General features: G+C 35.8%; 1 protein-coding gene across 4 annotated transcripts in view; it reads left to right on the top strand.

The window, feature by feature from the left end:
* The window catches only part of FSTL5 (follistatin like 5), a 680,376-nt gene that overhangs the window by 624,668 nt on the left and 31,915 nt on the right, over positions 1 to 23,793 (top strand). For all 4 annotated transcript variants that reach the window (XM_004266153.3, XM_004266154.3, XM_012531687.3 and 1 more), the window contains 2 exons: positions 10,459 to 10,566; positions 14,633 to 14,757. In XM_004266153.3, the coding sequence (XP_004266201.1) occupies positions 10,459 to 10,566; positions 14,633 to 14,757 (233 nt within the window). The remainder of the gene's footprint in view (positions 1 to 10,458; positions 10,567 to 14,632; positions 14,758 to 23,793) is intronic.

The following is a 23,793-nucleotide window of genomic DNA, read 5'->3' as shown; positions in this document are numbered from 1 at the left end:
ATTGACAGTTTTACTTCTTTTCCAATTTGGATTCCTTCTATTTCTTTTTCTTCTCTGATTGATGTGGCTAAAACTTCCAAAACTACGGTGAATAAGAGTGGTGAGAGTGGGCAACCTTGTCTTCTTCCTGATCTTAGTGAAAATGCTTTCAGTTTTTCACGACTGAGAAAAATGTTGGCTGTGGGTTTGTCATATATGTACTTTATTATGTTGAGGTAAGTTCCCTCTATGCCTACTTTCTGGAGGGTTTTTATCATAAATAGGTGTTGAATTTTGTCAAAAGCTTTTTCTGCATCTGTTGAGATGATCATATGGTTTTTCTCCTTCAATTTGTTAATATGGTTTATCCCATTGATTGATTTGTGTATATTGAAGAATCCTTGTATTCTGGGGATAAACCCCGCTTGATCATGGTGTATGATGCTTTTACTGTGCTGTTGTATTCTGTTTGCTAGTATTTTGTTGAGGATTTTTGCATCTATGTTCATCAGTGATATTGGCCTGTAGTTTTCTTTTCCTGTGACATCTTTGTCTGGTTTTGGTATCAGGGTGATGGTGGCCTCATAGAATGAGTTTGGGAGTGTACCCCCCTCTGATATATTTTGGAAGAGTTTGAGAAGGATACGTGTTACCTCTTTTCTAAATGTTTGATAGAATTCACCAGTGATGCCCTCTGGTCCTGGGCTTTTGTTTGTTGAAAGATTTTTTTTTTCTTTTTCTTTTTGCGGTACGTGGGCCTCTCAATGTTGTGGCCTCTCCCGTTGCAGAGCACAGGCTCGGGACGCACAGGCTCAGCAACCATGGCTCATGGGCTCAGCTGCTCTGCGGCATGTGGGATCTTTCCAGACCGGGGCACGAACCCGTGTCCCCTGCATCAGCCAGCGGATTCTCAACCACTGCGCCACAAGTGAAGCCCTTGTTGAAAGATTTTTAGTCACAGTTTCAATTTCAGTGCTTGTGATTGGTCTGTTTATATTTTCTATTTCTTCATGGTTCCATCTCAGAAGGTTGTGCTTTTCTAAGAATTTGTCCATTTCTTCCAGGTTGTCCATTTTATTGGCATATAGTTGCTTGTAGTAATCTCTCATGGTCCTTTGTATTTCTGCAGTGTCAGTTGTTACTTCTCATTTTTCATTTCTAATTCTGTTGATTTGAGTCTTCTCCCTGTTTTTCTTGATGAGTCTAGATAGTGGTTTATCATTTTTGTTTATCTTCTCAAAGACCAGCTTTTAGTTTTATTGATCTTTGCTATCATTTCCTTAATTTCTTTTTCATTTATTTCTGATCTGATCTTTATGATTTCTTTCCTTCTGCTAACTTTATGGGTTTTTTGTTCTTCTTTCTCTAATTGCTTTAAGTGTAAGGTTAGGTTGTTTATTGGAGGTGTCTCTTGTTTCTTGAGGTAGGATTGTATTGCTATAAACTTCCCTCTTAGAACTGTTTTTGCTGCATCACATAGGTTTTGGGTTGTTGTTTTTTCATTGTCATTTGTTTCTAGGTATTTTTTCACTTGCTCTTTGTTTTCTTCAGTGATCTCTTGGTTATTTAGTAGTGTAATGTTTAGCCTCCATGTGTTTGTATTTTTTATAGAGTTTTTCCTATAATTGATATCTAGTCTCATAGCATTGTGGTAGGAAAAGATACTTGATAGGATTCAATTTTCTTAAATTTACCAAGGCTTGATTTCTGACCCAAGATATGATCTATCCTGGAGAATGTTCCATGAGCACTTCACAGGAAAGTGTATTCTGTTGTATTTGGATGGAATGTCCTATAAATATCAATTAAGTCCATCTTGTTTAATGTATCATTTAAAGCTTGTGTTTCCTTATTTATTTTCATTTTGCATGATCTGTCCATTGGTGAAAGCTGGGTGTTCAAGTCCCCTACTATGATTGTTACTCTTGATTTCCCTTTTTGTGGCTGTTAGCATTTGCCTTATGTATTGAGGTGCTCCTATGTTGGGTGCTAGCTATTTACAATTGTTATATCTTCTTCTTGATTTGATCCCTTGATTATTATGTAGTGTCCTTCTTTGTCTCTTTTAATAGTCTTTATTTTAAAGTGTATTTTATCTGTTATGAAGATTGCTACCCAACCTTTCTTTTGGTTTCCATTTGCATGGAATATATTTTTCTATCCCCTTACTTTCAGTCTGTATGTGTCCCTAGGTCTGAAGTGGGTCTCTTGCAGACAGCATATATATGGGTCTTGTTTTTGTATCCATTCAGCCAGTCTGTGTCTTTTGGTTGGAGCATTTAATCCATTTACATTTAAGATAGTCATCAATATGTATGTTCCTATTACCATTTTCTTAATTGTTTTGGGTTTTTTTATTATAGGTCTTTTCCTTCTCTTGTATTTCCTGCCTAGAGAAGTTCCTGTAGTACTTGTTGTAAAGCTGGTTTGGTGGTGCTGTATTCTCTTAGCTTTTGCTTGTCTGTAAAGATTTTAATTTCTCCATAAAATCTGAATGAGATCCTGGCTGGATCGAGTAATCTTGTTTGTAGGTTTTTTCCCTTTCATCACTTTCAGTATGTCCTGCCACTCCCTTCTGTCTTGCAGAGTTTCTGCTGAAAGATCAGCTGTTAACCTTATGGGGATTGCCTTGTATGTTATTTGTTGTTTTTCCCTTGCTGCTTTTAATATTTTTTCTTTGTATTTAACTTTTGATTGTTTGATCAGTATGTGTCTTGTCGTGTTTCTCCATGGATCTATCCTGTATGGGGCTCTCTGCACTTCCTGGACTTGATTGACTATTTCCTTTCTTAGGGAAGTTTTCAACTATAATCTCTTCAAATATTTTCTCAGTCCCTTTTTTTTTTCCTCTTTTTCTTCTTCTGGGACCCCTACAATTTGATTTTAGTGCGTTTAATTTTGTCCCAGAGGTCTCTGAGACTGTCCTCAATTCTTTTCGTTCTTTTTTCTTTATTCTGATCTGTGGTAGTTATTTCTACTATTTTATCTTCCAGGTCACTTATACATTCTTCTGCCTCAGTTATTCTTCTATTGACTCCTTCTGTAGTATTTTAAATTTCATTTATTGTGTTGTTCATCACTGTTTGTTTGCTCTTTAGTTCTTCTAGGTCCTTGTTAAACATTTCTTTTATTTTCTCCATTCTATTTCCAAGATTTTGGATCACCTTCACTATCATTACTCTGAATTCTTATTCAGGTGTACTCCTCTTTTCCTCTTCATTTGTTAGGTCTGGTGGGTTTTTATCTTGCTCCTTCATCTGCTGTGTGTTTCTCTGTCTTCTCATTTAGCTTAACTTACTGTGTTTGGGGTTTCCTTTTCGCAGGCTGCAGGTTCATAATTCCCATTGTTTTTGGTGTCTACCCCCAGTGGCTAAGGTTGGTTCAGTGTGTTGTGTAGGCTTCCTGGTGGAGGGGACTGGTGCCTGTTCTCTGGTGGATGAGGCTGGATCTTGTCTTTCTGGTGGGCAGAACCGTGTCTGGTGGTATGTTTTGGGGTGTCTGTGACATTATTATGATTTTAGGCAGCCTCTCTGCTAATGGGTGGAGTTGTGTTCCTGTCTTGCTAGTTGTTTCGCATAGGGTGTCCAGCACTGTAGCTTGCTGGTCATCGAGTGGAGCTGGGTCTTAGCATTGAGATGGAGATCTCTGGGGAGCTTTTGCTACATGGGGCTGGGAGGTGTCTGGTGGACCAGTATCCTGAACTTGGCTCTCCCACCTCAGAAGCTCAGGCCTGACACCTGGCCAGAGCACCAAGACCCTATCAGTGACACAGCTCAGAAAAAAATGGAGACAAAAAGAAAGAAAGGAAGAAAAAAAGAGAATAAAGTTATTAAAATAAAAAATATATTAAAAATTAAAAATAATTAAAAAAAGAAAAAAAAGGAGAAAGAAAGAAAGAAGAAAGCAACCAAACCAAAAAACAAATCCACCAATGATAACACACGCTAAAAACTATACTAAGAAAAAAAAAAGGACAGACCGTATCCTAGGACAGATGGAAAAAACAAAGCTATAGTGACAAAATCATACAAAGAAGCATAGACATACATACAAAAAGAGAAAAAGGAAAAAAAAAAAAAATATATATATATAAAAAGAAGGAAGAGAGCAACCAAATCAATAAACGAATCTACCAATGATAATAACCTCTAAATTCTAAACTAAGGGTGAGTGCCGGTCGGCACCGATCCTCTGTGCGGGAATCTCTCCGCTTTGCCCTCCGCACCCCTGTGGCTGCACTCTCTTCCGCAGCTCCGAAGCTTCCCCCCTCTGCCACCCGCAGTCTCCGCCCGCAAAGGGGCTCCTAGTGTGTAGAAACCTTTCCTCCTTCACGGCTCCCTCCTAGAGGTGCAGGTCCCATCCCTATTTTTTGTCTCTGTTTTTTTCTTTTGCCCTACCCAGTTATGTGGGGAGTTTGTTGCCTTTTGGGAGGTCTGAGGTCTTCTGCCAGTGTTCAGTAGGTGTTCTGCAGGATTTGTTCCACATATAGATGTATTTCTGATGTATTTGTGGGGAGGAAGGTGATTTCCACGTCTTACTCCTCAGCCATCTTGAAGGTCTCTAATACTGATAAATTTGTATCACAGTAGTTATGTTGGGATTATGAGGGAGTTAAAATTTATAGATCTACAAAGAAAAAAAAACTCATACTATAAGTAAATTGTATCCTTATTCAATGTTTGAAACAATATTTTAAAATATTAAAGAAAAAATATTAATATCTTTATAAAGCTACAACAGATAAAAACTTTTTGTTATTACATTATGTGGTATATTTTACACATTTTTACAAAGGAATAGGATAAGAAGATAATTCATAATGATAATATAACACTGAAAATGGTACTTACATGGGAAAATAAGAAATATGATTCTAGGATCTGAATATTTAGACTACTATTAATTACAATAACAAGATGTTAAGTTATTTGAAAGATACTTCTGAATATGTCCATAAATCAATAAGTCTTTGGAAGAAGGATTGTGGCTTAATTATCTGAATATCACCAGGCCAAGCAAAGGCTACTGTGTACAGAAAATTACAGTGTTTATGGGATGGAGAGAAATTTCCAAACTATAGTATCAGAAAATTTTATTTAAACAAAGTCTCACAGAATCATTCAATAGATCAAAAGTGAGCCCCTTTGTTCTATTATGGGGCAGTTCAAAGCACCTGCTGTGAATAAGGCTCATTTCTGTAAGCTTCTCAAGGCAAAGTTGGAAAACAATTTTTCTAGCAAAGTAATATTGGTAGTCAAATGCAAATTATACTAAGTACTAATTGAGCATTCTATGCACATAAGGTAATTTTGAGGTGAAAGATAAGCATATGTGCAATGCTTTTTTCCAATCACATATTCTTGAACATTACATATTGATTTACATCGTTTTTCTTGATAAATGCTCGATGGCTGCAGAAACAAAAAATATTTACACTAATGGTCTCCAAACGAAATGTATGCAACACAAGGGCAATGAAAGATGACTAGTTGTGAGAAGGGAATCCCAAGACATTGTTTATTTTTATCTTAAAAAATCATATTACATTTTATAAATATTTAACATATGGACCAAAGTTGGAGACCTGAATTTATCTGTATATTGGATGGTGGGTATGAAGTTATCTTGAGAGGAGAGTGTGAATTTTATAGTCTGTAGGGATGGACATTGGTACCCTTAGTCTTTTGTTTACTTTTATCTATATAAATATCAATAGTGCAGATGTCAACAAAACAACTGTCAAGAAGATTAAAATAATAATTTGTATTTGTAAAATATTTAGAGAAAAATTTTGTTCACAACAAGCCTAGTGCAGAGTGTAGTTGTCTTTGTTATATAAAGTAATAATCATGATCTTAATTATAGTGCCTTTTGTCATGTTGTTCAATTTTGCAATTTGCTTTTCCCAATGAAGTAGATGTAGGTGCTCATTAATTATATATTGAATACTACAATTTACAAGGTACTGTTCTAAGTGCATAAGTGATACCGTTGAGCTAAACAAACACAAAAGGCCTGCCTTCTTGGAGCCTAGAGCCCACTGGATAGAGACAAACAACAAAAAATAAGAATACTAAAAATGACACGTAAATTCTACGATATGGAAAGTGGTCAGTGCCACTGGAAAAGGTAAAATGGCAGAGCAGACCAGGTGGGATTGGGAAAGTGAAAGATGAAGGGCAGGCTGGGTGCACTATTAAATAGAGTGGTCATGCTGGCCTCACCCACAAGGTGAGTTCTCAGCAGAGGTGTCCAAGAAGTAGACACTGGGTTATCCGGGGAAGGTGGTTGGTTCTGGGGAAAAGCCTCCAAAAAGTAGAAGTGTGATCGGCATGTTGGATGAACAGCAAGGAAGCCAGAGCATCTGGATTGGAGCCATCGGGGGGGGAGCCTGGAAGGTGAAGGATCTGAGAAAGAAGACCAGGTGTGACAGGTCACTATAAGGGCTTTTGGCTTTTACTCTGAGGGAACTGAGAAGACATTGTGTTTTGAGCAAATTGGTGCCATGATCTGCCTAATGCTCACCAGAAAAGAAAAGAAAACAAATCACTGACGAATCTGTCGAGAAAGTGGACGAGTAGAAAGTTGAAGGGTGGAAACCAGGAGATGAGGTTGGAGGTGATAGAGGCCCCTATGTGGTCTAAGCAGGGCAGGAGCTGCAAAGGGCTCAGCGTTTGGAAGGCAGGTCCAGCTGGGACGTGAGGATGGGAAGTAGAGGAGAAAGAGGACCATTAAGGATAATAGACTCTATACTGTCTTTTTCAAAAATAAGATCTGTTTTATAACACAGGCTTACAGGCTTACTTGTGGCACGAATTTCTTGTGTGTGTCAAATATAGTGCCTTTCTCTTTTTCAGAAGCTAATGGTCTAAATTGAACGTTTAGAGTAATTTCCAAAGTAGACCAGCAGATATTTTATAAAAGTCAACACCTGTAATTTATCCCTTTCAAACATTGGCCATTTATGTAGGAAAATTTCTGTTTTTTGACTGAAAACTGGGTTATGGAAAGATGATCCTGAATACGGTTGTTTGCCCATATTTTTGTCATTGTTGTATGATTTCCTTGCTGAAAACCATGTCAACATTTCCTCCGTAAAACGTTTTGTATCTGCACACTTGAGAACTTGTAAATAGATTTTTCCTTTCAAATTGAGAAGTTGTTTTGAAAATTGATATTTTCTTCCTTTAAAAACGTATATCTTCACTTATTTGAAGGAATTTAATTGTGAACTGCCTTCTGACACCTCCTGAAATATATTCTCATAACTTAACTTTAAAAAATACACTACCATGTGTCAAATTGATAGCCAGTGGGAATCTGCAGTGTAGCACAGGGAGCTCAGCTCAGTGCTCTGTGATGACCTAGCAGGGTGGGATGGGAGGGGTGGAAGGGAGATGCAGAGGGAGGGGATATAGGTATACATATAGCTGATTCACTCTTTTGTACAGCATAAACTAACACAACATTGTAAAGCAAATATACCCCAATTTAAAAATAATAAGATAAATAAAAAATTGTCTCTGTCCTGCCATTTATAAAAGAAAATGTTTATACTTTAAGGCTCAATTAAAGCCTCACTTCCTCTTCTCCCCCATCCTGCTCTGTACTTCTTCCTCTGAGCGTCCAAGGCATTTGGCCCTTATTTTTATTTTGTGACATGCATCAAGTTATTTTAAATTCTTCTTTCACCCTCTCACCTATAAACTCTTCCAGGACAGAGACTGTGATTATTAAAGTAAATAACCTCTTCTAGTTTCTTCATTTGCTAAATAAGGGCATTACATCTCTAAAACACTATAATGCTGTCATGAAAATACTCTAGTTCCGTTAGTTTTTCTAATAGTAGGAGCAGTGGTATTTCCGTCATGTTTAGCATTCATCAGGCATACCTGAGCACTTTATATTTACTACCTCACCCAGTATTTACAACGACCCTCTGAAGTAGGTGTTATTACTGTCTCCATTTTATTGTAGAGGAAACTGAGCCACAGAAAGCGTTAGTAAGTTCCCAAGTTATTATTATTATTTAAATTTAAGTGAAGACACTAAGATTTGAAGTCAGCTTCAGAATACATGCTCATAAGCATGTAGTATACTGCCTCTCAGTGATTCTTCCCTGGGATTGTACTGCTTATACAAATGATACTGCATATACTTGGGTCCCATGGGTTTCTCTTCACCCTCCAAAAGAAAAAAACCCCAAAGAATGTTTCTTATCTATGAAGCATAAATAATAGGGCAGCATATCCAAACATTGTCAGGAATGAAACTGTCCACTAGGAGGAATGGTCTTTCATAGGTAGGGAGGTTCCCACTTTGGGAAAGAACTCAGACCCAGATCCCAGGCTTGCTGTTCACTGGCTGGATGACTGCCGGTAAGATAAGTGTCTCAGTTTTCTTATCACGTCTTATGGGGACATTAACAGAACCTATGGATCGTGGTATGTCCTTACAAGATAATAGTTATGAAGGGCCAAGTGGAAAGAAAAGAAATTTATGAGAGCTGGCAAACTGAAAATTTTTATTCAAATTGTTCCCTACTTTATAAAGTTATCTAAGGATCTTTGCTATTTTTATAACCATATCCTAACAATTGATTAACAATGAGGTCTTTTTGTTATTGCTGCTTCTGTTGCCTATTGAATTATTTTATCTTTAATTTTTAAATGCCTAAAGATTATTCCATTTTAAGCTGCATGCAAAATAGGAATAGGCTATAATCCTACATAGATCAGGTTTAACATATAAAGGGAAAAATTTGAAAAATCAAAGGAATCTTACTGCCTTGTTATTAGTGTAATGATTAATGATGGCTCTTTTGCTATATACCCGTTGAAATTATTGATCAGTACATGAAGAATCGAAATGAAACGTCTGGCATTCACTTGAGTACGATTCACCAAATACCAGACCAGCTATTCCTCAAGCAATAGAACTGTATAGTTATCCCAAATAGCATCAAGTCTCGGGATAGTTATTCTAGGTTTGTGCCGCAGTTCAAGACTATCATGGAGAATTCAGTCTCCTTTCATGTTTCTCCTGCTAAATTCTCAAAGTGGTAGCTTTTCCTTCTTAAGCTTATTGTTTCATGACCTCAAAATGGCTTTAGAAATTGAGGCTTAATATCCTCATCTGACAGCATTCAAAGCAGGAAGAAGGAGAAAGTGTGGTGCATGGAGGTCTCCTCCTGCTATTGTCTCTTTTGATGGAAATGCTTCACTCTCAGAAATCATTCATCACCTTAATCTTCACAATGTGTGAACTAGGATATGCCATGTGACTACCCCTCACCTCTAGGGAGTCGGGGAAATTTCACCCTTGTCAAAGGGGAATAAGATTAGTCATTGGCTTAAATCTCTGCTGGTCCTCAGGTGGGCTACCTTCCCTTAGAACATCACTGCCCACCTGAACCCAAAATGTTATCGTGGCTCTGTTAGCCAGAGAGAAAGGGGTGAGGACACTAATACAGAAATGCTTAAATAGGTCTTTTCAGAAATCCAGTAATTAATTCTAATCCAAGAATATTGAGAATTTTAAATAGATAAAATACAGGGCAAGATTTCAGTAAAGAAATACTTTAGTAAGACTAAATTGCCAAAGTGTTAGTTAAAATATGAATCTCTATATATTCAACTACAACTTTTAATCCACTGAGAAGAGAATTACATTATAAACTAGGACTTGGGAAATTCTCTAAGGATATTCAATAGAGCTTGGAAAGAAACATTTTCAATATTGGATAAAGGTTGTTTTACTGAAAACAATTTGTTCTATGTTATTAAATTAGAAAATGTGTAACTATTAATATTGCAGGAAATTACTTCTAAAAGGTATTAGTTTATGACATAAATAGCTTGGAATTAAGGTGAGTGAAATAACTTTCTGGCAGCAATGCGTGTTTTGGAAGTTTTGTTTTCAGTAAGTGCTAGATATTATAAATATTAGCAGAAAAATACATTTACCATATCAAGTACGATACAGAAAATTGCTGCTTCTTTTTTCTGTGGCTTCAGACTTCTCATTAAGGAAACTAAATTAGGTAATCTGTTATTAGAGTTACAACCATATATCAGATTGTTGGCATTTTAGCATTATAAATGGTCAAGTCCCATAACCAGCAGTGGGATAGAAAAATCTAATAGTATAAATATAGTTCTTACCTGTACTCAACAGTTGATTAAAATGCACGTATTAATCATTTATATCTTGAGTTTCTAAATAGCTTCTCCATTATTTGCATAGGTAATGAATTTGCATAGGTAATGAATGAATGTAAGACTGTATAAAATTGTGCAAAAATATATTTGAGTAAAGTATTATATTTCCAAAGTAATCAATAAAGGTTTAGAAAATTAGATAATTGGCAACATACATTTTTAATCTGACATCTAAACTCTTGGATTTTTCTATAATTTTTGGCCTAGTTTTAAACTAATATTTCGGTCTGAAAACTTTTTCAACTTCTATCTATTACAGGCAGTAAGCACAGACCCCATCCCTGTTAAATTACACTACGACAAATCACATGATCAAGTCTGGGTGCTAAGCTGGGGTACCATGGGAAAGACTTCTCCGACACTACAGGTAAGTACATTTCAGTATATTTGAGAAAATAATGATCTTTAAACCTTTCAATATCTAATTGGACACATAACCATTTAACGATGATATTCTTCCACCTAGATCTTCACAGTAAGGGAAAAAAATGTTGATTCTCAAGTACCTTTTTGCTTGGAAAATATTTTAGTTCAGACGTTCCAAACATTAGATTTATATGCAAAAAGAATAACCTACGATGACAAAGCTGAAGCCATTAAGAAAAAAATATTATGATTTACGTTTCCTACCTCCCTCGAATTTTCATGAGAATTTTCTTGTTTCCATCTGTTTTAAATGGGGCCTGGAGGGTGGGTCCTGTGAGATAGAGACCAGGAGAGTTAGACAGAGTCTCAAAGCAGGTCCCCAGTGTTCTCCAAACACATAGTACTTTACTATCTGAGTGCAGGTTCACTTCTAATTGGGAATATGTACTGTCATTTTTGTGAAATGTGCTTATGTTTTGAAATTGTTTACATGAGAAACTGACAGATAGAGGTATATATACATATATACACATTTTGACAGTGACTATCTGTAGAGTTGATGAGAAACTTCCCACACATTGTCCAGCCATCTAAAAACAGGTTCTTTTTCTCTGAATGTCTAATAAAAATTATGCTAATAAGATTTAGTGAATTTTTAAAATACTTGGTGGGTGGAAGTGAAAGGTTAGTTTCACAACTGAAAATATAAAATAAAATGTAAGGACTGAGAATTACTCTTAAAATACGACATACAACAAGACTTATTTACATGAAGAGTGTGTGTGTGTATTTATGTATGTATAAGATGGATAGATGATAAATAGGAGATAGATAGATAGATAGATCATAGATGATAGACAGACTGACAGGAAGCACAGGGTCTCTGGATCAGAGAACAGACCGTTTCTTACCCATGCAGCCTGTTAGTATTTATTCTCTGGCCCCAACCCCTATGGGGTGATGTGGTGAGAGGCTAGTGTCACCCTTCATGACCAGCAGAGTCCTACTGCAGGAAGAGCCTGGAATCATGTGTCTCTAAGTTATTTTAGGCTGCTGGCACCTCAACCCACCGTCTCATGTGAGAGAGAAGAGATTATTAGTCTGGAAAGCATGCACATCTTCTCCAGGGAGAGGAGGGGAAGGTCAGTACCCTGGCACCTCAGTAATTGGCTCAGAGAAATTAAGTCTCTAAATCTCTCAGGAGAAATACTCTATTTCTAGCTTCCAAAGGCATTTTTGCTGCACGATCATCCTTTAACCAAGGTGGCGTGCTTTTTGCTCAGAAAGACTTGACTCTGCGGAAACGTCAAGATATTTATGGATAATCGTCTCCCAACAGGATTACCAGAAAATATCTTCGAGAGAAATGGGATTTGAAATTTGTTTGAAAGGGGAACAGATTTTCCTCTGGAGAAATTGAACTGAAACCAAAAACATGGTCAAGCTCTCATTTTTGCTAGAGTGTCCCTGTGCCATGATGGTGAAAGATTAGACTGGAAAGAGAGATTGATGCCAGGTCTTGAGGGCTAGGAAGTAACTTTTTAGCCCTAATGTGTTATATCTTATAATGGGACCCTCTCACCCTTGAAGGTGCAAAACATTTTATCAAGGATCTGAAAGCCCTCCTTTGTGTTTTCCTGTTGAGTATAATTAAATCTGTACATCTTTGTTGATTATGAAAGCAATATGTTTTATTTTCTGTGACATTTATAATTAATTAATACCCATAAACTGTCATAATTTTAGGTATTTAAGACAGTGATTTTCCATCTGGTGTTCTCAGATGAAGTCTGAATATTTATCATAGTATGTTTTTCTTTTTAAAGAGCACTTATGTCTTATGAAAGCTTAAGAAATTCTGTAAAAATCTAAAACTCATTAGTCTGTCATCTGCACAGTTTTGCAACCTGTATGTAATGTCTTGTAAACGCACAACAATTAGAAAAGAAAATATCCCCAGGAAACAGCTTGGAATAAAGTCCTTGCGTTCTTCCATTGGCCAGGAAGTAGGACCCAGCCAGATGGGGTGACAGTGGGAGGTGGTAGCTCTGGGTTTGCAGCAGGCATCACATAAAGACAGGCCAGCAGCAGGATGCTGTTAGAAATGAGTTCAGAATTGTTGCAAGATTGGGCTTATTGATTGAGGTACATCACAGATCAATCTGTGTCCTTCAGTGAGCTCAGTCCTGAACCTGGCAATTCACCACTCCCTGCTCAATTCCAGCAACGAGAAGGACCTCAACCCATCAAAGTCCAGACTGAGGGGAACTGGGGAAGTGGCTTTGTATTTTTTACAACCTAGGACGGTGCCAAGCGCAGAAGAGAATTCCAGTTAATCTGCATTCAGTGGCGTGAAGTATTTTTGCGTCATTAAGTTTGGGATGCAATACACACATTACAGTGTTGTTTAAGTGTTACCTGGCCCATAGCAAGCTCTCAGTAAGTATTATTATTGCTGCTGTCAGTCTAAGTATTATTATTAATTTCAAATACATGTACATGCAGCTTGAGAATTATGTACCTCTATACAATCTGAAGGGAAGAAAATTTGGTCTTACAGGCATAATTATGAATGGCTAAAATCCAGTGAGGACTTTCTCACTGTTACTCATTAATAAAATAGGTAGAGTACGTTTAAAGCGTTATCACATACTTTGGTTCTCTCTTCCTCTGGGCACATGGTGGGGGGGGGCTTCTTTTGGTTGGGTGAGGCCATATGATTAGTTTTGGCAAAAGAAGTCTTTCATAAATGGAAACATTCAAGGTAGTTAGCTGCTCTTTCCGCATGGAAATCGGAATTAAAAGCACTAAAAACAATAGATATCCTACCAAAGCCCTCTAGGAAAGTAAGAGGTATGAAACAAAAGTCTTTATTATTAAAAAATAAAGAAGTAAGTAGTAAAGAAGTAAAGATTTGTTTCTGCTTTGTTTTGGTTTGTGACTATAACATGACTGAGCCTTTCTTGACTATTATAATAATTACTCTATTTTCTTGAACTTGGCAATTCCCAGTGTAACTCAGTGAAATTATGCTCATTGCAATAAACAAAAATTAACTTTTTAGGGTAAAAAAAAATCTAAAACTAAAAATGCTATCTCCTTCTGTCCTAAAAACCAAAGGAAGACACTCAGTTTTGAGGGAAGATAGTCTATTTAACTTAGGCAGTCAAAAGTTTAAGAAGTTTGATTTGGTGCCCATATGTAGAAAGGATTTAAAAGGGGTAAAATAAAAGCAGGAAAATACTTTAAAAAGCTAACACAGAACAATGGTTGTGCAGCAGGGACAATAGGACAGCTGTGAAGGTATGAGAAATCAGAAGAAAGAACTGATAGAATTTCATGCAAAATGGGATATAAGGGATAAAAGAGCTTAAATGTAGTGATCTTTTCTTTAATGAACTATGAAAGTTTTAAAAACCAATTAATGACGAATAGTTAGAAGAGACCTCTTTGATTAAAACTTATTCAACTTTATCGTTTTCAATTTATAAAAGGGAAATTTTTAAAATATGTAAATCTATTCTAAGATTTCTAAGAGCAAAAATATTTCAAATGATATATTTTAGAGTTTTCTGTCCTATGTTTACAACTCTGTTGTATAGGAGGGGGAGGGTTTTTTTTTAATATATCATTTATTCCTCAATCAAGTTGTGAAGGATGGTTGGAAGGACGGAAGGAAAGAAGGAAGGAAGGGGGAGAGAGAGGAAGAGAGGGAGGGAAGAAGGAAGAAAGAAAAGAAAGCCAGCATCTCATTTACGTCATGTGTACGCTTGCTTTCGTATCTCTTATTATAGCAATAACATTTTTATAATGCAGAAGTTACCTATATGTATATTATTTTATCTTTTAGGCAGAAATTGTTCAAGAAAAAGATGTTTCCCATTTTTTTTCTTTTAGAAACTTTTACACTGAAAATAAGCAAATGCAGAATTGCAATTTGCTTAACAATGTACTAATTTTGAGGTTGAAAACAAAGAGCCTGTGCAAACAACCGCCAGAGATTTATTTCATCTCTGATCCCATTAAGGGCCTGCACGGCCAAGATCTAAATGTGGTGCTGTGTTTAGGTGATAACCCTGGCCAGCGGGGACGCGCCACATCACACCATCCACACCCAGCCCGTGGGAAAGCAGTTCGACCGAGCGGACGACTTCTTCATCCCCACCGCCTCCCTCCTCATCACCCACGTGAGGTGAGTGCGCGGACGAGCATTGGCTTGTAGATTTCTCTCTAATCTTGGTAGAAAGCCACGGGAAATCACCAACAGAAAAATTCAGTTATACCACAGATACACACATAATTGTTCTGGAGCTCTGTCTCGTCTGCTTGATGAACTTTTATTGAGCAACATCAGTGATGAATTTCCTGTCTTCTCTTCCCTTTTATGTGTAATTGAGAAGTGAATCTATAAAGGTATGCTTGCATTTTTAAATCAATCTTACGGTTAATATTTTGGCAAATTGCTCTTAAGGTCTTCGGATTAGGCTTTTGCAAAATGTTCGAACTTGGCCTGAGTTCCTTTCAGAGAAGAGGGCCACTCACATCAACATCTATTCAACATGTTATAAGAACATTCTTGTATTGTTTTGCCCATATAGAAATGAATATAACATTGTATCAGGGCGTATAGTAAGTTGAAATGAAATGTGTGAGGTCTGTACTTTGAGAAAATGGGCGTGTTATATCTCTCTGTGTGTTCACAAGAGGTAAAAAATAATAACTCCTAATGACATCACTCTAAAGGTTCACAGAAGTGGTTTAAATACTTAACAGGGGGAGACTTTAGATATTCACAATTTCTAATACTATGTCTCTTGATACTTTATTTAAGTATTTAAAGTATTGCTTAGCAGTGTTCGTGAATCTGAACCAAACTAATATTTTATTCTCTATTTCAAGGGGATTTGGATGGGAGGAAACTGCTTCAGATATGTTATATGAGCCATTATTTGGTTCTTGTGTATATTTGTTTCTCTTGAATTAACGTGAAAATTTTCTTGTCTAAAAGTTGGAGTTGTAAGAATTCTGAAAGAGTGAAAAATTCAACTTGCAAACATAAAAAGGGAAATTCATAAATTAGAATTGGGGCTCACAGTCAAGTTATGATATAGAAACTTTGGACAGCCAAGTATATGTTTTCAAAGAGTTTAATATATTTGTCAAGCAACTGATTATTATTTTCAGAATACCTATTATGTGCTCAGCAATGAAGTGATTAAAAATTATACTGTCACAATGTTTTTATGGAAAATAAGTAGAACTTATTGAAAATGAAGCATATTTGAAAAGTATTTGCATTTGCGTTAAAGTAATAATCTTTAGGTCTGAGTGCAAGAGTTGAGAGACTGAAGAAATCAGCAGAGAAACTGAAAATGGCCCCTCTTGAGGTAATATCTAAAAAATATATAATGTTCTTATACTTATCTGTTGAGGATAAAATTTTATTTAATTGACATTGAGTGATATGTTTAATAAATATCTTTTTGTTATTTTCAAGTTACTGATAAATTATTACTGGTAAATAATTTAATATGTAACATTTGCTTTTATTTATCTCATTCTCCTATTCCCTATTACTGTATTTAATATACTGTTATCAACTTTGCTTATTTTTTTTTAAATGCACTGTTAACACAATTCTTTGGGTCAAAACTCCTGTATCTATGACACATACGGTTAATAGTGTACCATCTGGGGTATGTCTTTTCCCCTGTAACAAGTATATTGGATCATTAAGGTAAGTTCGCTACTAGAGGCAGGAGTTCAACTTTGTCTGGATGCAGTGAGTACCATGTGGGATTCTGGGCTTGTATGTATTGTATAATATGCTGTCAGAACATAACATCTCTTGAGGGTCGAAATGATTACTACAGAGCTGAAGTTGGAGATAATAATAATTAGAGGAACATGCAAATAATGTGAACACATATAAGGCAAAATTTTATTTCAGTTATTTCTATATATTGTGAGAAACACTGAAAAGTATGCTTGAGGATATTTTTAAATGTCTTTATTTCTTTTAGGGATATAGAGTCAAATGCATAGGTGTTTTGCCAATACTTGTCAGAATCCTATATTAAATTATAGCAATTCTACCAGCATATAGAATCCCATTTTAATGAATGTGAATGGTCATCATAAATCCTATTTCACAGTAATTATCCCTACTGCTAAAGTGAAAAGTAAGAGTAAAAATTAGCACGCGTTTCCAAAACGAAACTGTTAAATGTGAAAAGTATTTTTAACATAATGGGGATCTTTTCCACATTAGGAAAACCTGAAGGATAGATATGGTCTTTTCTCTTACCAATTCATGGAACATTTTTTCCTACCTAAATGTGGCTTGTGTCCTGAGGTTGCTCTTCTTAAGAATTGTCTTTAACAGAATTTGGGACTGTTTTCTGACTGTTGTGTTGAGTGTATATTCCAGGCCAGGCAGAAGGTCTGACACATAATATGCATTTAATTAATATTAGTTTTCTTCCTCTGACCCCTCATCACACTAATCTGCATTTCTCTCAGATTGCTACTCTCTCATTTCAAATAATTTATATCTCCTGTGTCTGAAAAACTTCTGGACATGAGTCAGGATTTTATATCCTTAGTGCCTCAAAACTGGTAGGCACTTAATTCATGTTTCTCGCAAGAATGGAAATAAAGAAGGAAGTGTTACACTCTTTCCTAAACCAGACTACATAGCATTGAGGGAAGAAGGTATTTCTTATGTACCTGATTTCTCAGCGTCTAACACAAGATCTGACAGGCCGCCAGCACGGCATCAAGCACACAGGAATGGTGTGTATGGAAGCAGTAAATAGGAAGAAGGTCTTGCATCTCCCGTCAGACAGATCTCAGCCTGAATGCCCCAGCAGCACCATTTGCCGTTGGCAAATGTGACTTAAGTCAGCTTACTTCATTTCTTTCTAGGGACTGCAGTAACATAATGTTTGAAAATTAAGCTGCCCATAATAGTAGTGTCGAAACTACTCATAATCTACACTGGAGGAAGGGCTACCCTGCAATTAGCTACAGTTTTGCTAAAAGTTTTCTTTTTTCTCTGCTTGGTTTCTTTTTTTTTTTTTTCTGTTATCTATAATTTTCAGGTTTGTTTAGTCTGTAATGTAAATCAAAACTGAAGAATTTAAGAGAAACAAAATTACTTCACATCTATACTAAAAGATAAACTTGTAGCTTAAAAAAACTAATCAATCATTATTTGGATTTTATTTTTAAATCATTATTTTAAAATAATGTGAATCATTATTTCACTTTTTAAGACAGTTTGAAGTTCTCAGCACTGTAGAAATTCTTCAGAGCCTAATGTAGGTACCTTTCTGAGTGTCCTGAGGAATTTGAATTTCAGGAGATTAATTTTCACTTTAAAAATGCCTGAGAATGTTGGCCTGGTACCACCCATTCATTGAGCTCCTCAGCTGAATTCCATCCCATTCCACCTGACACAGTCCAGGCCACATACCATTATTTCTATTTTATACTATAGCATAAGAGCTTATTAATGAAAATAACTTCTTTGGGTTTTATTGTTATTTACACATTCCTTCTCTTTAGACAACAGAAGATTACCTGAGCCCTAGGCTGAGCTCAACCAGACACACCAATGCAACCTAAGTTTGATCTAAATCAAAATGGTCTCTAAAGTGTTGAGCTCTGGCTAATGAACCGAGCTGGCATCCTTGTCTCTTTCTTGAATATGAACGCTTGCCCAGAGATGGTGCAGAAAATCTCGAGACCAGCATGCAACCATTCTTTAAGCCTGGTGTCTATTAGCTCCAACTGTGAATACAGTTTAGTTTAAACTAAACTTCCTGGCAGATGAGAGAGGGTATATTACACTCCTGTCTCCCCCATAGTTCCTGAGCTTCTGAAAGGGACTGATTAATACTTACTGACTCAGAGTTCATTTTTAAAAGGTTATTAAAACTCCATATTAGATATTTTTAATATATCTGAGTGTGAGTTGGCTAATCCACCCCCTAAATATTTAGAGAAAATATAAATTACTTGAAATTTAGTTAATAACACAAAATGGTTTTCTGATGCTTATTGAAATACATTGATTTAAATCACTGTACAATTATATGCCTTATTGCTTTTAAGTAAGAATAAAACATTTTATATCTTACGTTTTTTTAACTAAAATAAGTCATTGAATATATAATAACTGATGTACTTTTCACATTAATAACTCGTGCATCCAGTTTACTGGCAATGTATCCTAAATGGACATTTTTCAGACTGGCAGTTAAGAGAAAATTTTCTTGAAAAAATCTTAAATTTCAACAAGTCATTAATGAACCATGAATCATAGTTCTAAAGTTGAAGAGATTATGCATTACAAAAGGAGTGTTTTATAATGACCTGAGAAATATTAATTTCTTATATGAAGAATTTTAATTTATAATTTTATCTTCTTCTGTGTACAAAAATATCCAGATAGGTAAGATTAAAAGAGACTATTAAAAATAAAAATGCATGTGTAATTCTCAGAAGAGTCAATGATATCTATTTAATGTCATAGAAATTGAAATAATTCATTATCTTTTTAATCAGAAGTGCTCTACAAATGTAAAGCAACATGTTTCATTATTTTACTCATAATTTGAATCCAAAGAATTAAGTTATTATATCATTACATGTACATAGATATATTTGAATAATATTATAGTTCTACTACTCTTAAAATTTTTATGATATGGCCAGTGCATGGGAATTTAATGGTTTTTGTTATCAATTTTTTAATTAGCCAGAAATTAAAAAATAATTTAAAAATAAGTTTATTTTTTTCAGAAAAATGGTGGTGTTACAATGGTTGGGTTAAAGATCAAATCTCAAAAAGAACGGACATTTACCAATAGATTGTGTTTTATTTTTGGCACCATTTTGAAGAGAGAAAAATTTAAATGTCAGTTTCTTGTAATATACGTAAAGATTACAACTTTCTGTGCCGGTGCTACTAGAATTTGCCTATAAGAAGTGAAAAACAATAGGTTTGGCAGTAATTTATCATGTTACCATATTTTTTTTTAATTTTTGTATGAAGATTGGAGCGGTGAGGAAAATCGACAGAATAGGAAGAGAAACATGGGTAGCAGGTAGTCAAGCAATGAGTGAAGAAACAATTCCACTGGATCTCCCTCAAAAAATCTTAGATAATTCTCCCACAAATGGTTTATTTTTGGTAGTAGGGGGGCTGAAAGCAAGAACTAGAAGGAGGCAATGTGGTTCAGAGCAGGGAAATTTGACAAAGCTTAGTGCAAGACACTAAGAAGGCCACGAAGTAATGCTACAACAAATCCAAAAGTTAGCAGAAGTTTTTCTTAGAGGTTTCGAGTTGTCATGAATAAAAATAGCTGAAAGGAAAGAAAAAATATTACCGTCAAGATATTTTTACCTAAATACAAGGGCATAGCTAACATTTGGGCTAGTTAGGGCTATAAATAGAAATTCCTTAAAATTTTCACTGACTAAAACAATACCTTTGATACAATTGAAAACAGGTGTCAGTTGATGTAAAAAGATGTATTTACAGTCTGACCCTCGTAGCATCTGTAAATCACACCTCTCCCATCTCTTGCCCACTTTCAAATTGGAGTGCAACTGGAGTTTAATCTCATCCAGTTCAAGCAGGTCAGTGTAAATTGGCACAGAGGATGCTTATAGTAAATACAAGAAGGCAATCATTTCTGATTTACTCCCTACCCCAGGACTAGTTCTATATATAGAAAGGGAAGGTAGCAACTTAGGTAACATTATTGCTATCCGAGATGTTTTGAAAGGCTTGCCTACCCTTGAAATCACCCCCGACACCACATTTGATCTTATTGTCTAGAATTTCCAACTACTTCTCCTGTTCCTTTGGGTTACATTTCTCTAGAAATCTACCTTTAAAGTACTCCTTTTTCTTGAGAGGAAAATGGAGCAGTTGGGAAAATGATATTTTTATTATTGTCATTTTTCTTTAGGGGTGATTGGTTGACTGCATAGTGTCTTAAAAGTAATGGTTACAGTCGGGACGGTGTGCGTGTGTGTGTTTCAATCAGTGATTACATGATAAACAATAAGATGAATAGAGTGTATCTGTAAATCACAGTGTGACAGGGAGACCTTGAAAGCAACAGGCACTGCTATAAAAATCTGAAAATGTCAGTTTCCACGCTCTGATTTCTTCTGAACTCGACTTGCTAACCAAAACAAACAAATAAGCAAACAAATAATGTTCCAAGAGTTTCTTCCTGATATACTCCTCTCTTCCCTAGCACATACCCTGAGGTGAAGTTGGTTCCAGTGAATGTCTCAGATTGGATAGTTCAGGAATCTTATGGAAAGTGGACCTCAGTGTTATTCTTCAATGTGGGTGGGCTGGAAAACACGAAGGTGGTAACTGGAGTCACTCTTTTAGGACCCTTAAATGTCCATGAGTGATTGCAATCAAATACGGCGGTAAGTGGCTAAGGGATTATCCAGGGTCAGATCTGCCATAATCCCTGCACAGCCAATGGCTATGTTGCCACTCAAGGGGTGAAGAAAGAGGAAATAACGCATAGCGGGCACTGTGGTAGTCTGGAGAGAGGTCTCTAGCACTCCTTTTTCTTTATAAGTTATAGTAAGAAAATGATTAAGAAGGGATTGGGTTTGATATATGTTTCCTTAAAGCTTCTCTAAGGGAAAAAATAAACATTCTGTGAAAGTGAAAGTTAGTAAAGTATATCGTTCTCCCTCATAATTTATCAAATCTGTTAAAGCAAAATTACATATATGGCTGGCCATATATCAAGACAACTCTACACTTGTGACTTGATTCATGGACAGGCCAGGTGGATGAAGCACTAAAATTATCTGGTTACATTGAAGCCCAAACACATCAGAAATTGAAAATATGAGTTGTTTCACGTCTTTTTAGGAAAAGTATATTATCAGGATGATGAGCAGCAATTAAAATTGTTTCCAAAAAAAAAAAATTGTTTCCAAACACGGTTCCTAGATAACGATCTGGCAACGTCACAATTCAGTGAGATTCAATTATTTTTTTGCTCCCTTCATGCTTATATGCTAATTCCTACCTCAGAGAAATAAACTAAAAAACAAATAGGGTTTAAATATCCCAGGAGTTGGAACTTTTTCTATCTAGCTGTGCTCTTAAATAGTGAATATCTGAAGCACGTATAAATCCTGAAACCATGACCTTTGCTTTTCCAGTTTCTCTGAGCTTCTTCCTTCCCTCTCCACTCTACGAAAACACAAACTCTAGACTGTCAGGACCTCTCAGTTCCCTAAATTCTCAGAGCCTAGTGCACTATCTTAAAAAACAAGACAGTCATAGATTGTTTATTAAAGAAGTTATATACTTTTAAGAGTGTGTATGCACATGCATATGCAATTCATCGTCAGCAAACCCTCCACCATTCTTAAAGGATGCAAAGCTTCTTCTACATAACACGTGCTAACTTTCTTCATCTTATTTCTAAAGAAGTAAACACGTTATACTTTTCAAGCTTTGACCTGTCATGCCATTCTTCTTTTTTCATTATGGTTACTGGATTTGCTTTTATCTTAAGCAGTACTTCCCACCTTCTTTAGCATATTGGTACAGCCCACACATGGAGTGTAAAATGCTTAGACAGAGAATCACCGACTGCTTGTAGCCTAGTGTTGTGTGTGTGTGTTCAGTTTGTTATCTTCATTATTTCTTGAGTTAGAGAATCTCGTCTGATTCCCCACTTGGTCTCTGCCCAGTATGAACAGGCTCTATATGAGCCTAGTAAGGAAAGAGCCCAAAGTGGATGAATCAAGTATGCTAGCCCCTCTTTTGACAGAATGTTCACTTGGTCAGATTACTATCCCATATTAGCTATGTGATATTTTTGTTGTATGGGAAATAAGGGTGGATTTAAAAGCAAGCTGTGTTTGAAATATAAGGATTTCATTATATTTTTAAAATAAAAAGTTTGTACAGGTATTATTAGTAGACTCCAAGCTCTAGGATTTAATAAAAGCCTCTAACTAGATTCATTCTATGGCATTTCTCACTGAAGAAATCAATGGAGCACTAATAACATGTAATTTAGAAACACTTTACATTGCAGATCTGCCTCCTGAGTTTTATTATGCAAAGTAAAATAGCTCTTGCTTCTGCCCTCAGAGGTCCTTAAGCTAACTCACCAAAGTGTTCAGTAAAACACAGGGCAGCCTTCTCCTTAGGAGACAGCTGTGGTGTATACATAGCACATTTCCACATACTTTTTTCCCCTCTTATCACATATGATTTGGGATTTTGCTGAAAATGGTAAATCAAACTTATTTTACCCTAAACACGTAAACAATATGACCACCTAAATTACTTGGGTTTTTCTGTTTAGTAGTAAAAACAGACTAAGATAACAATTAAGTTGCATGAAGAAATACATCAAAAGTTATGATACAATGCACTACTTCACAAGAGGTGGGCAGAGCTCATCCTGAGAACTTAAAGAATTTCTTATGTGAATCTAATGTGCACATTGCCAGGACCTATTTCATATGTATATGCAATAGATTACACTGCGATATTTTGAACCAAGCAGATAAAGCAATATTAGTTCTCATAAAATGTGTGTAGAAAACAATAATGCATATTGAGCTTTCTAATTCTTTCTATTTTTAAGTGGATATATTATTTTTCTGTTGGAGGAAGAAGATATTTTTTACCATAGCATTTAATTTTATGAATTCATGAAGTTTTCTTGAAGAAATGTTTTATTAAAATGTTAAAATTTTAAATACAAGTATCATACCAAAAAAACCTCCCTTCTGAATGAAAGACTCCTACTGTAGCTCTACAAAGCAATGCTATTAAATAAATAATTTTATCTTTGAGAACACATATGTAAATTAATGATAGAAGTCAGTAGAACATTTCAGGAAGTTTCTGTGAATGTGGCTAAAATGCTCATTTCATATATACATCATATCCTTTTCTTTTTTCTTGCCATATAAGCAAGTTAATTTATTTTACTTTATTTTTTCTTTTTGGCTTCGCTGCATGGCATGTGGGATCTTAGTTCCCCAACCAGGGATTGAACCTGCGCTCCCTGCAGTGGAAGCGTGGAGTCTTAACCACTGGACTGCCAGGGAAGTCCCTAGCAAAGTTATTTTAAATGTAAAATTAGTGGTAGTTGTGAGGGTTCTTTAGATGGACAGCATTAGGGGCACTGATATTCTCTGTCTTTAC

Source organism: Orcinus orca, chromosome 4 (genome assembly GCF_937001465.1).
Source record: "Orcinus orca chromosome 4, mOrcOrc1.1, whole genome shotgun sequence".
Taxonomy (NCBI): domain Eukaryota; kingdom Metazoa; phylum Chordata; class Mammalia; order Artiodactyla; family Delphinidae; genus Orcinus; species Orcinus orca.
The sequence above is the reverse complement of the archived record's forward strand: the minus strand, read 5'-3'. Positions and strand labels throughout refer to the sequence as shown.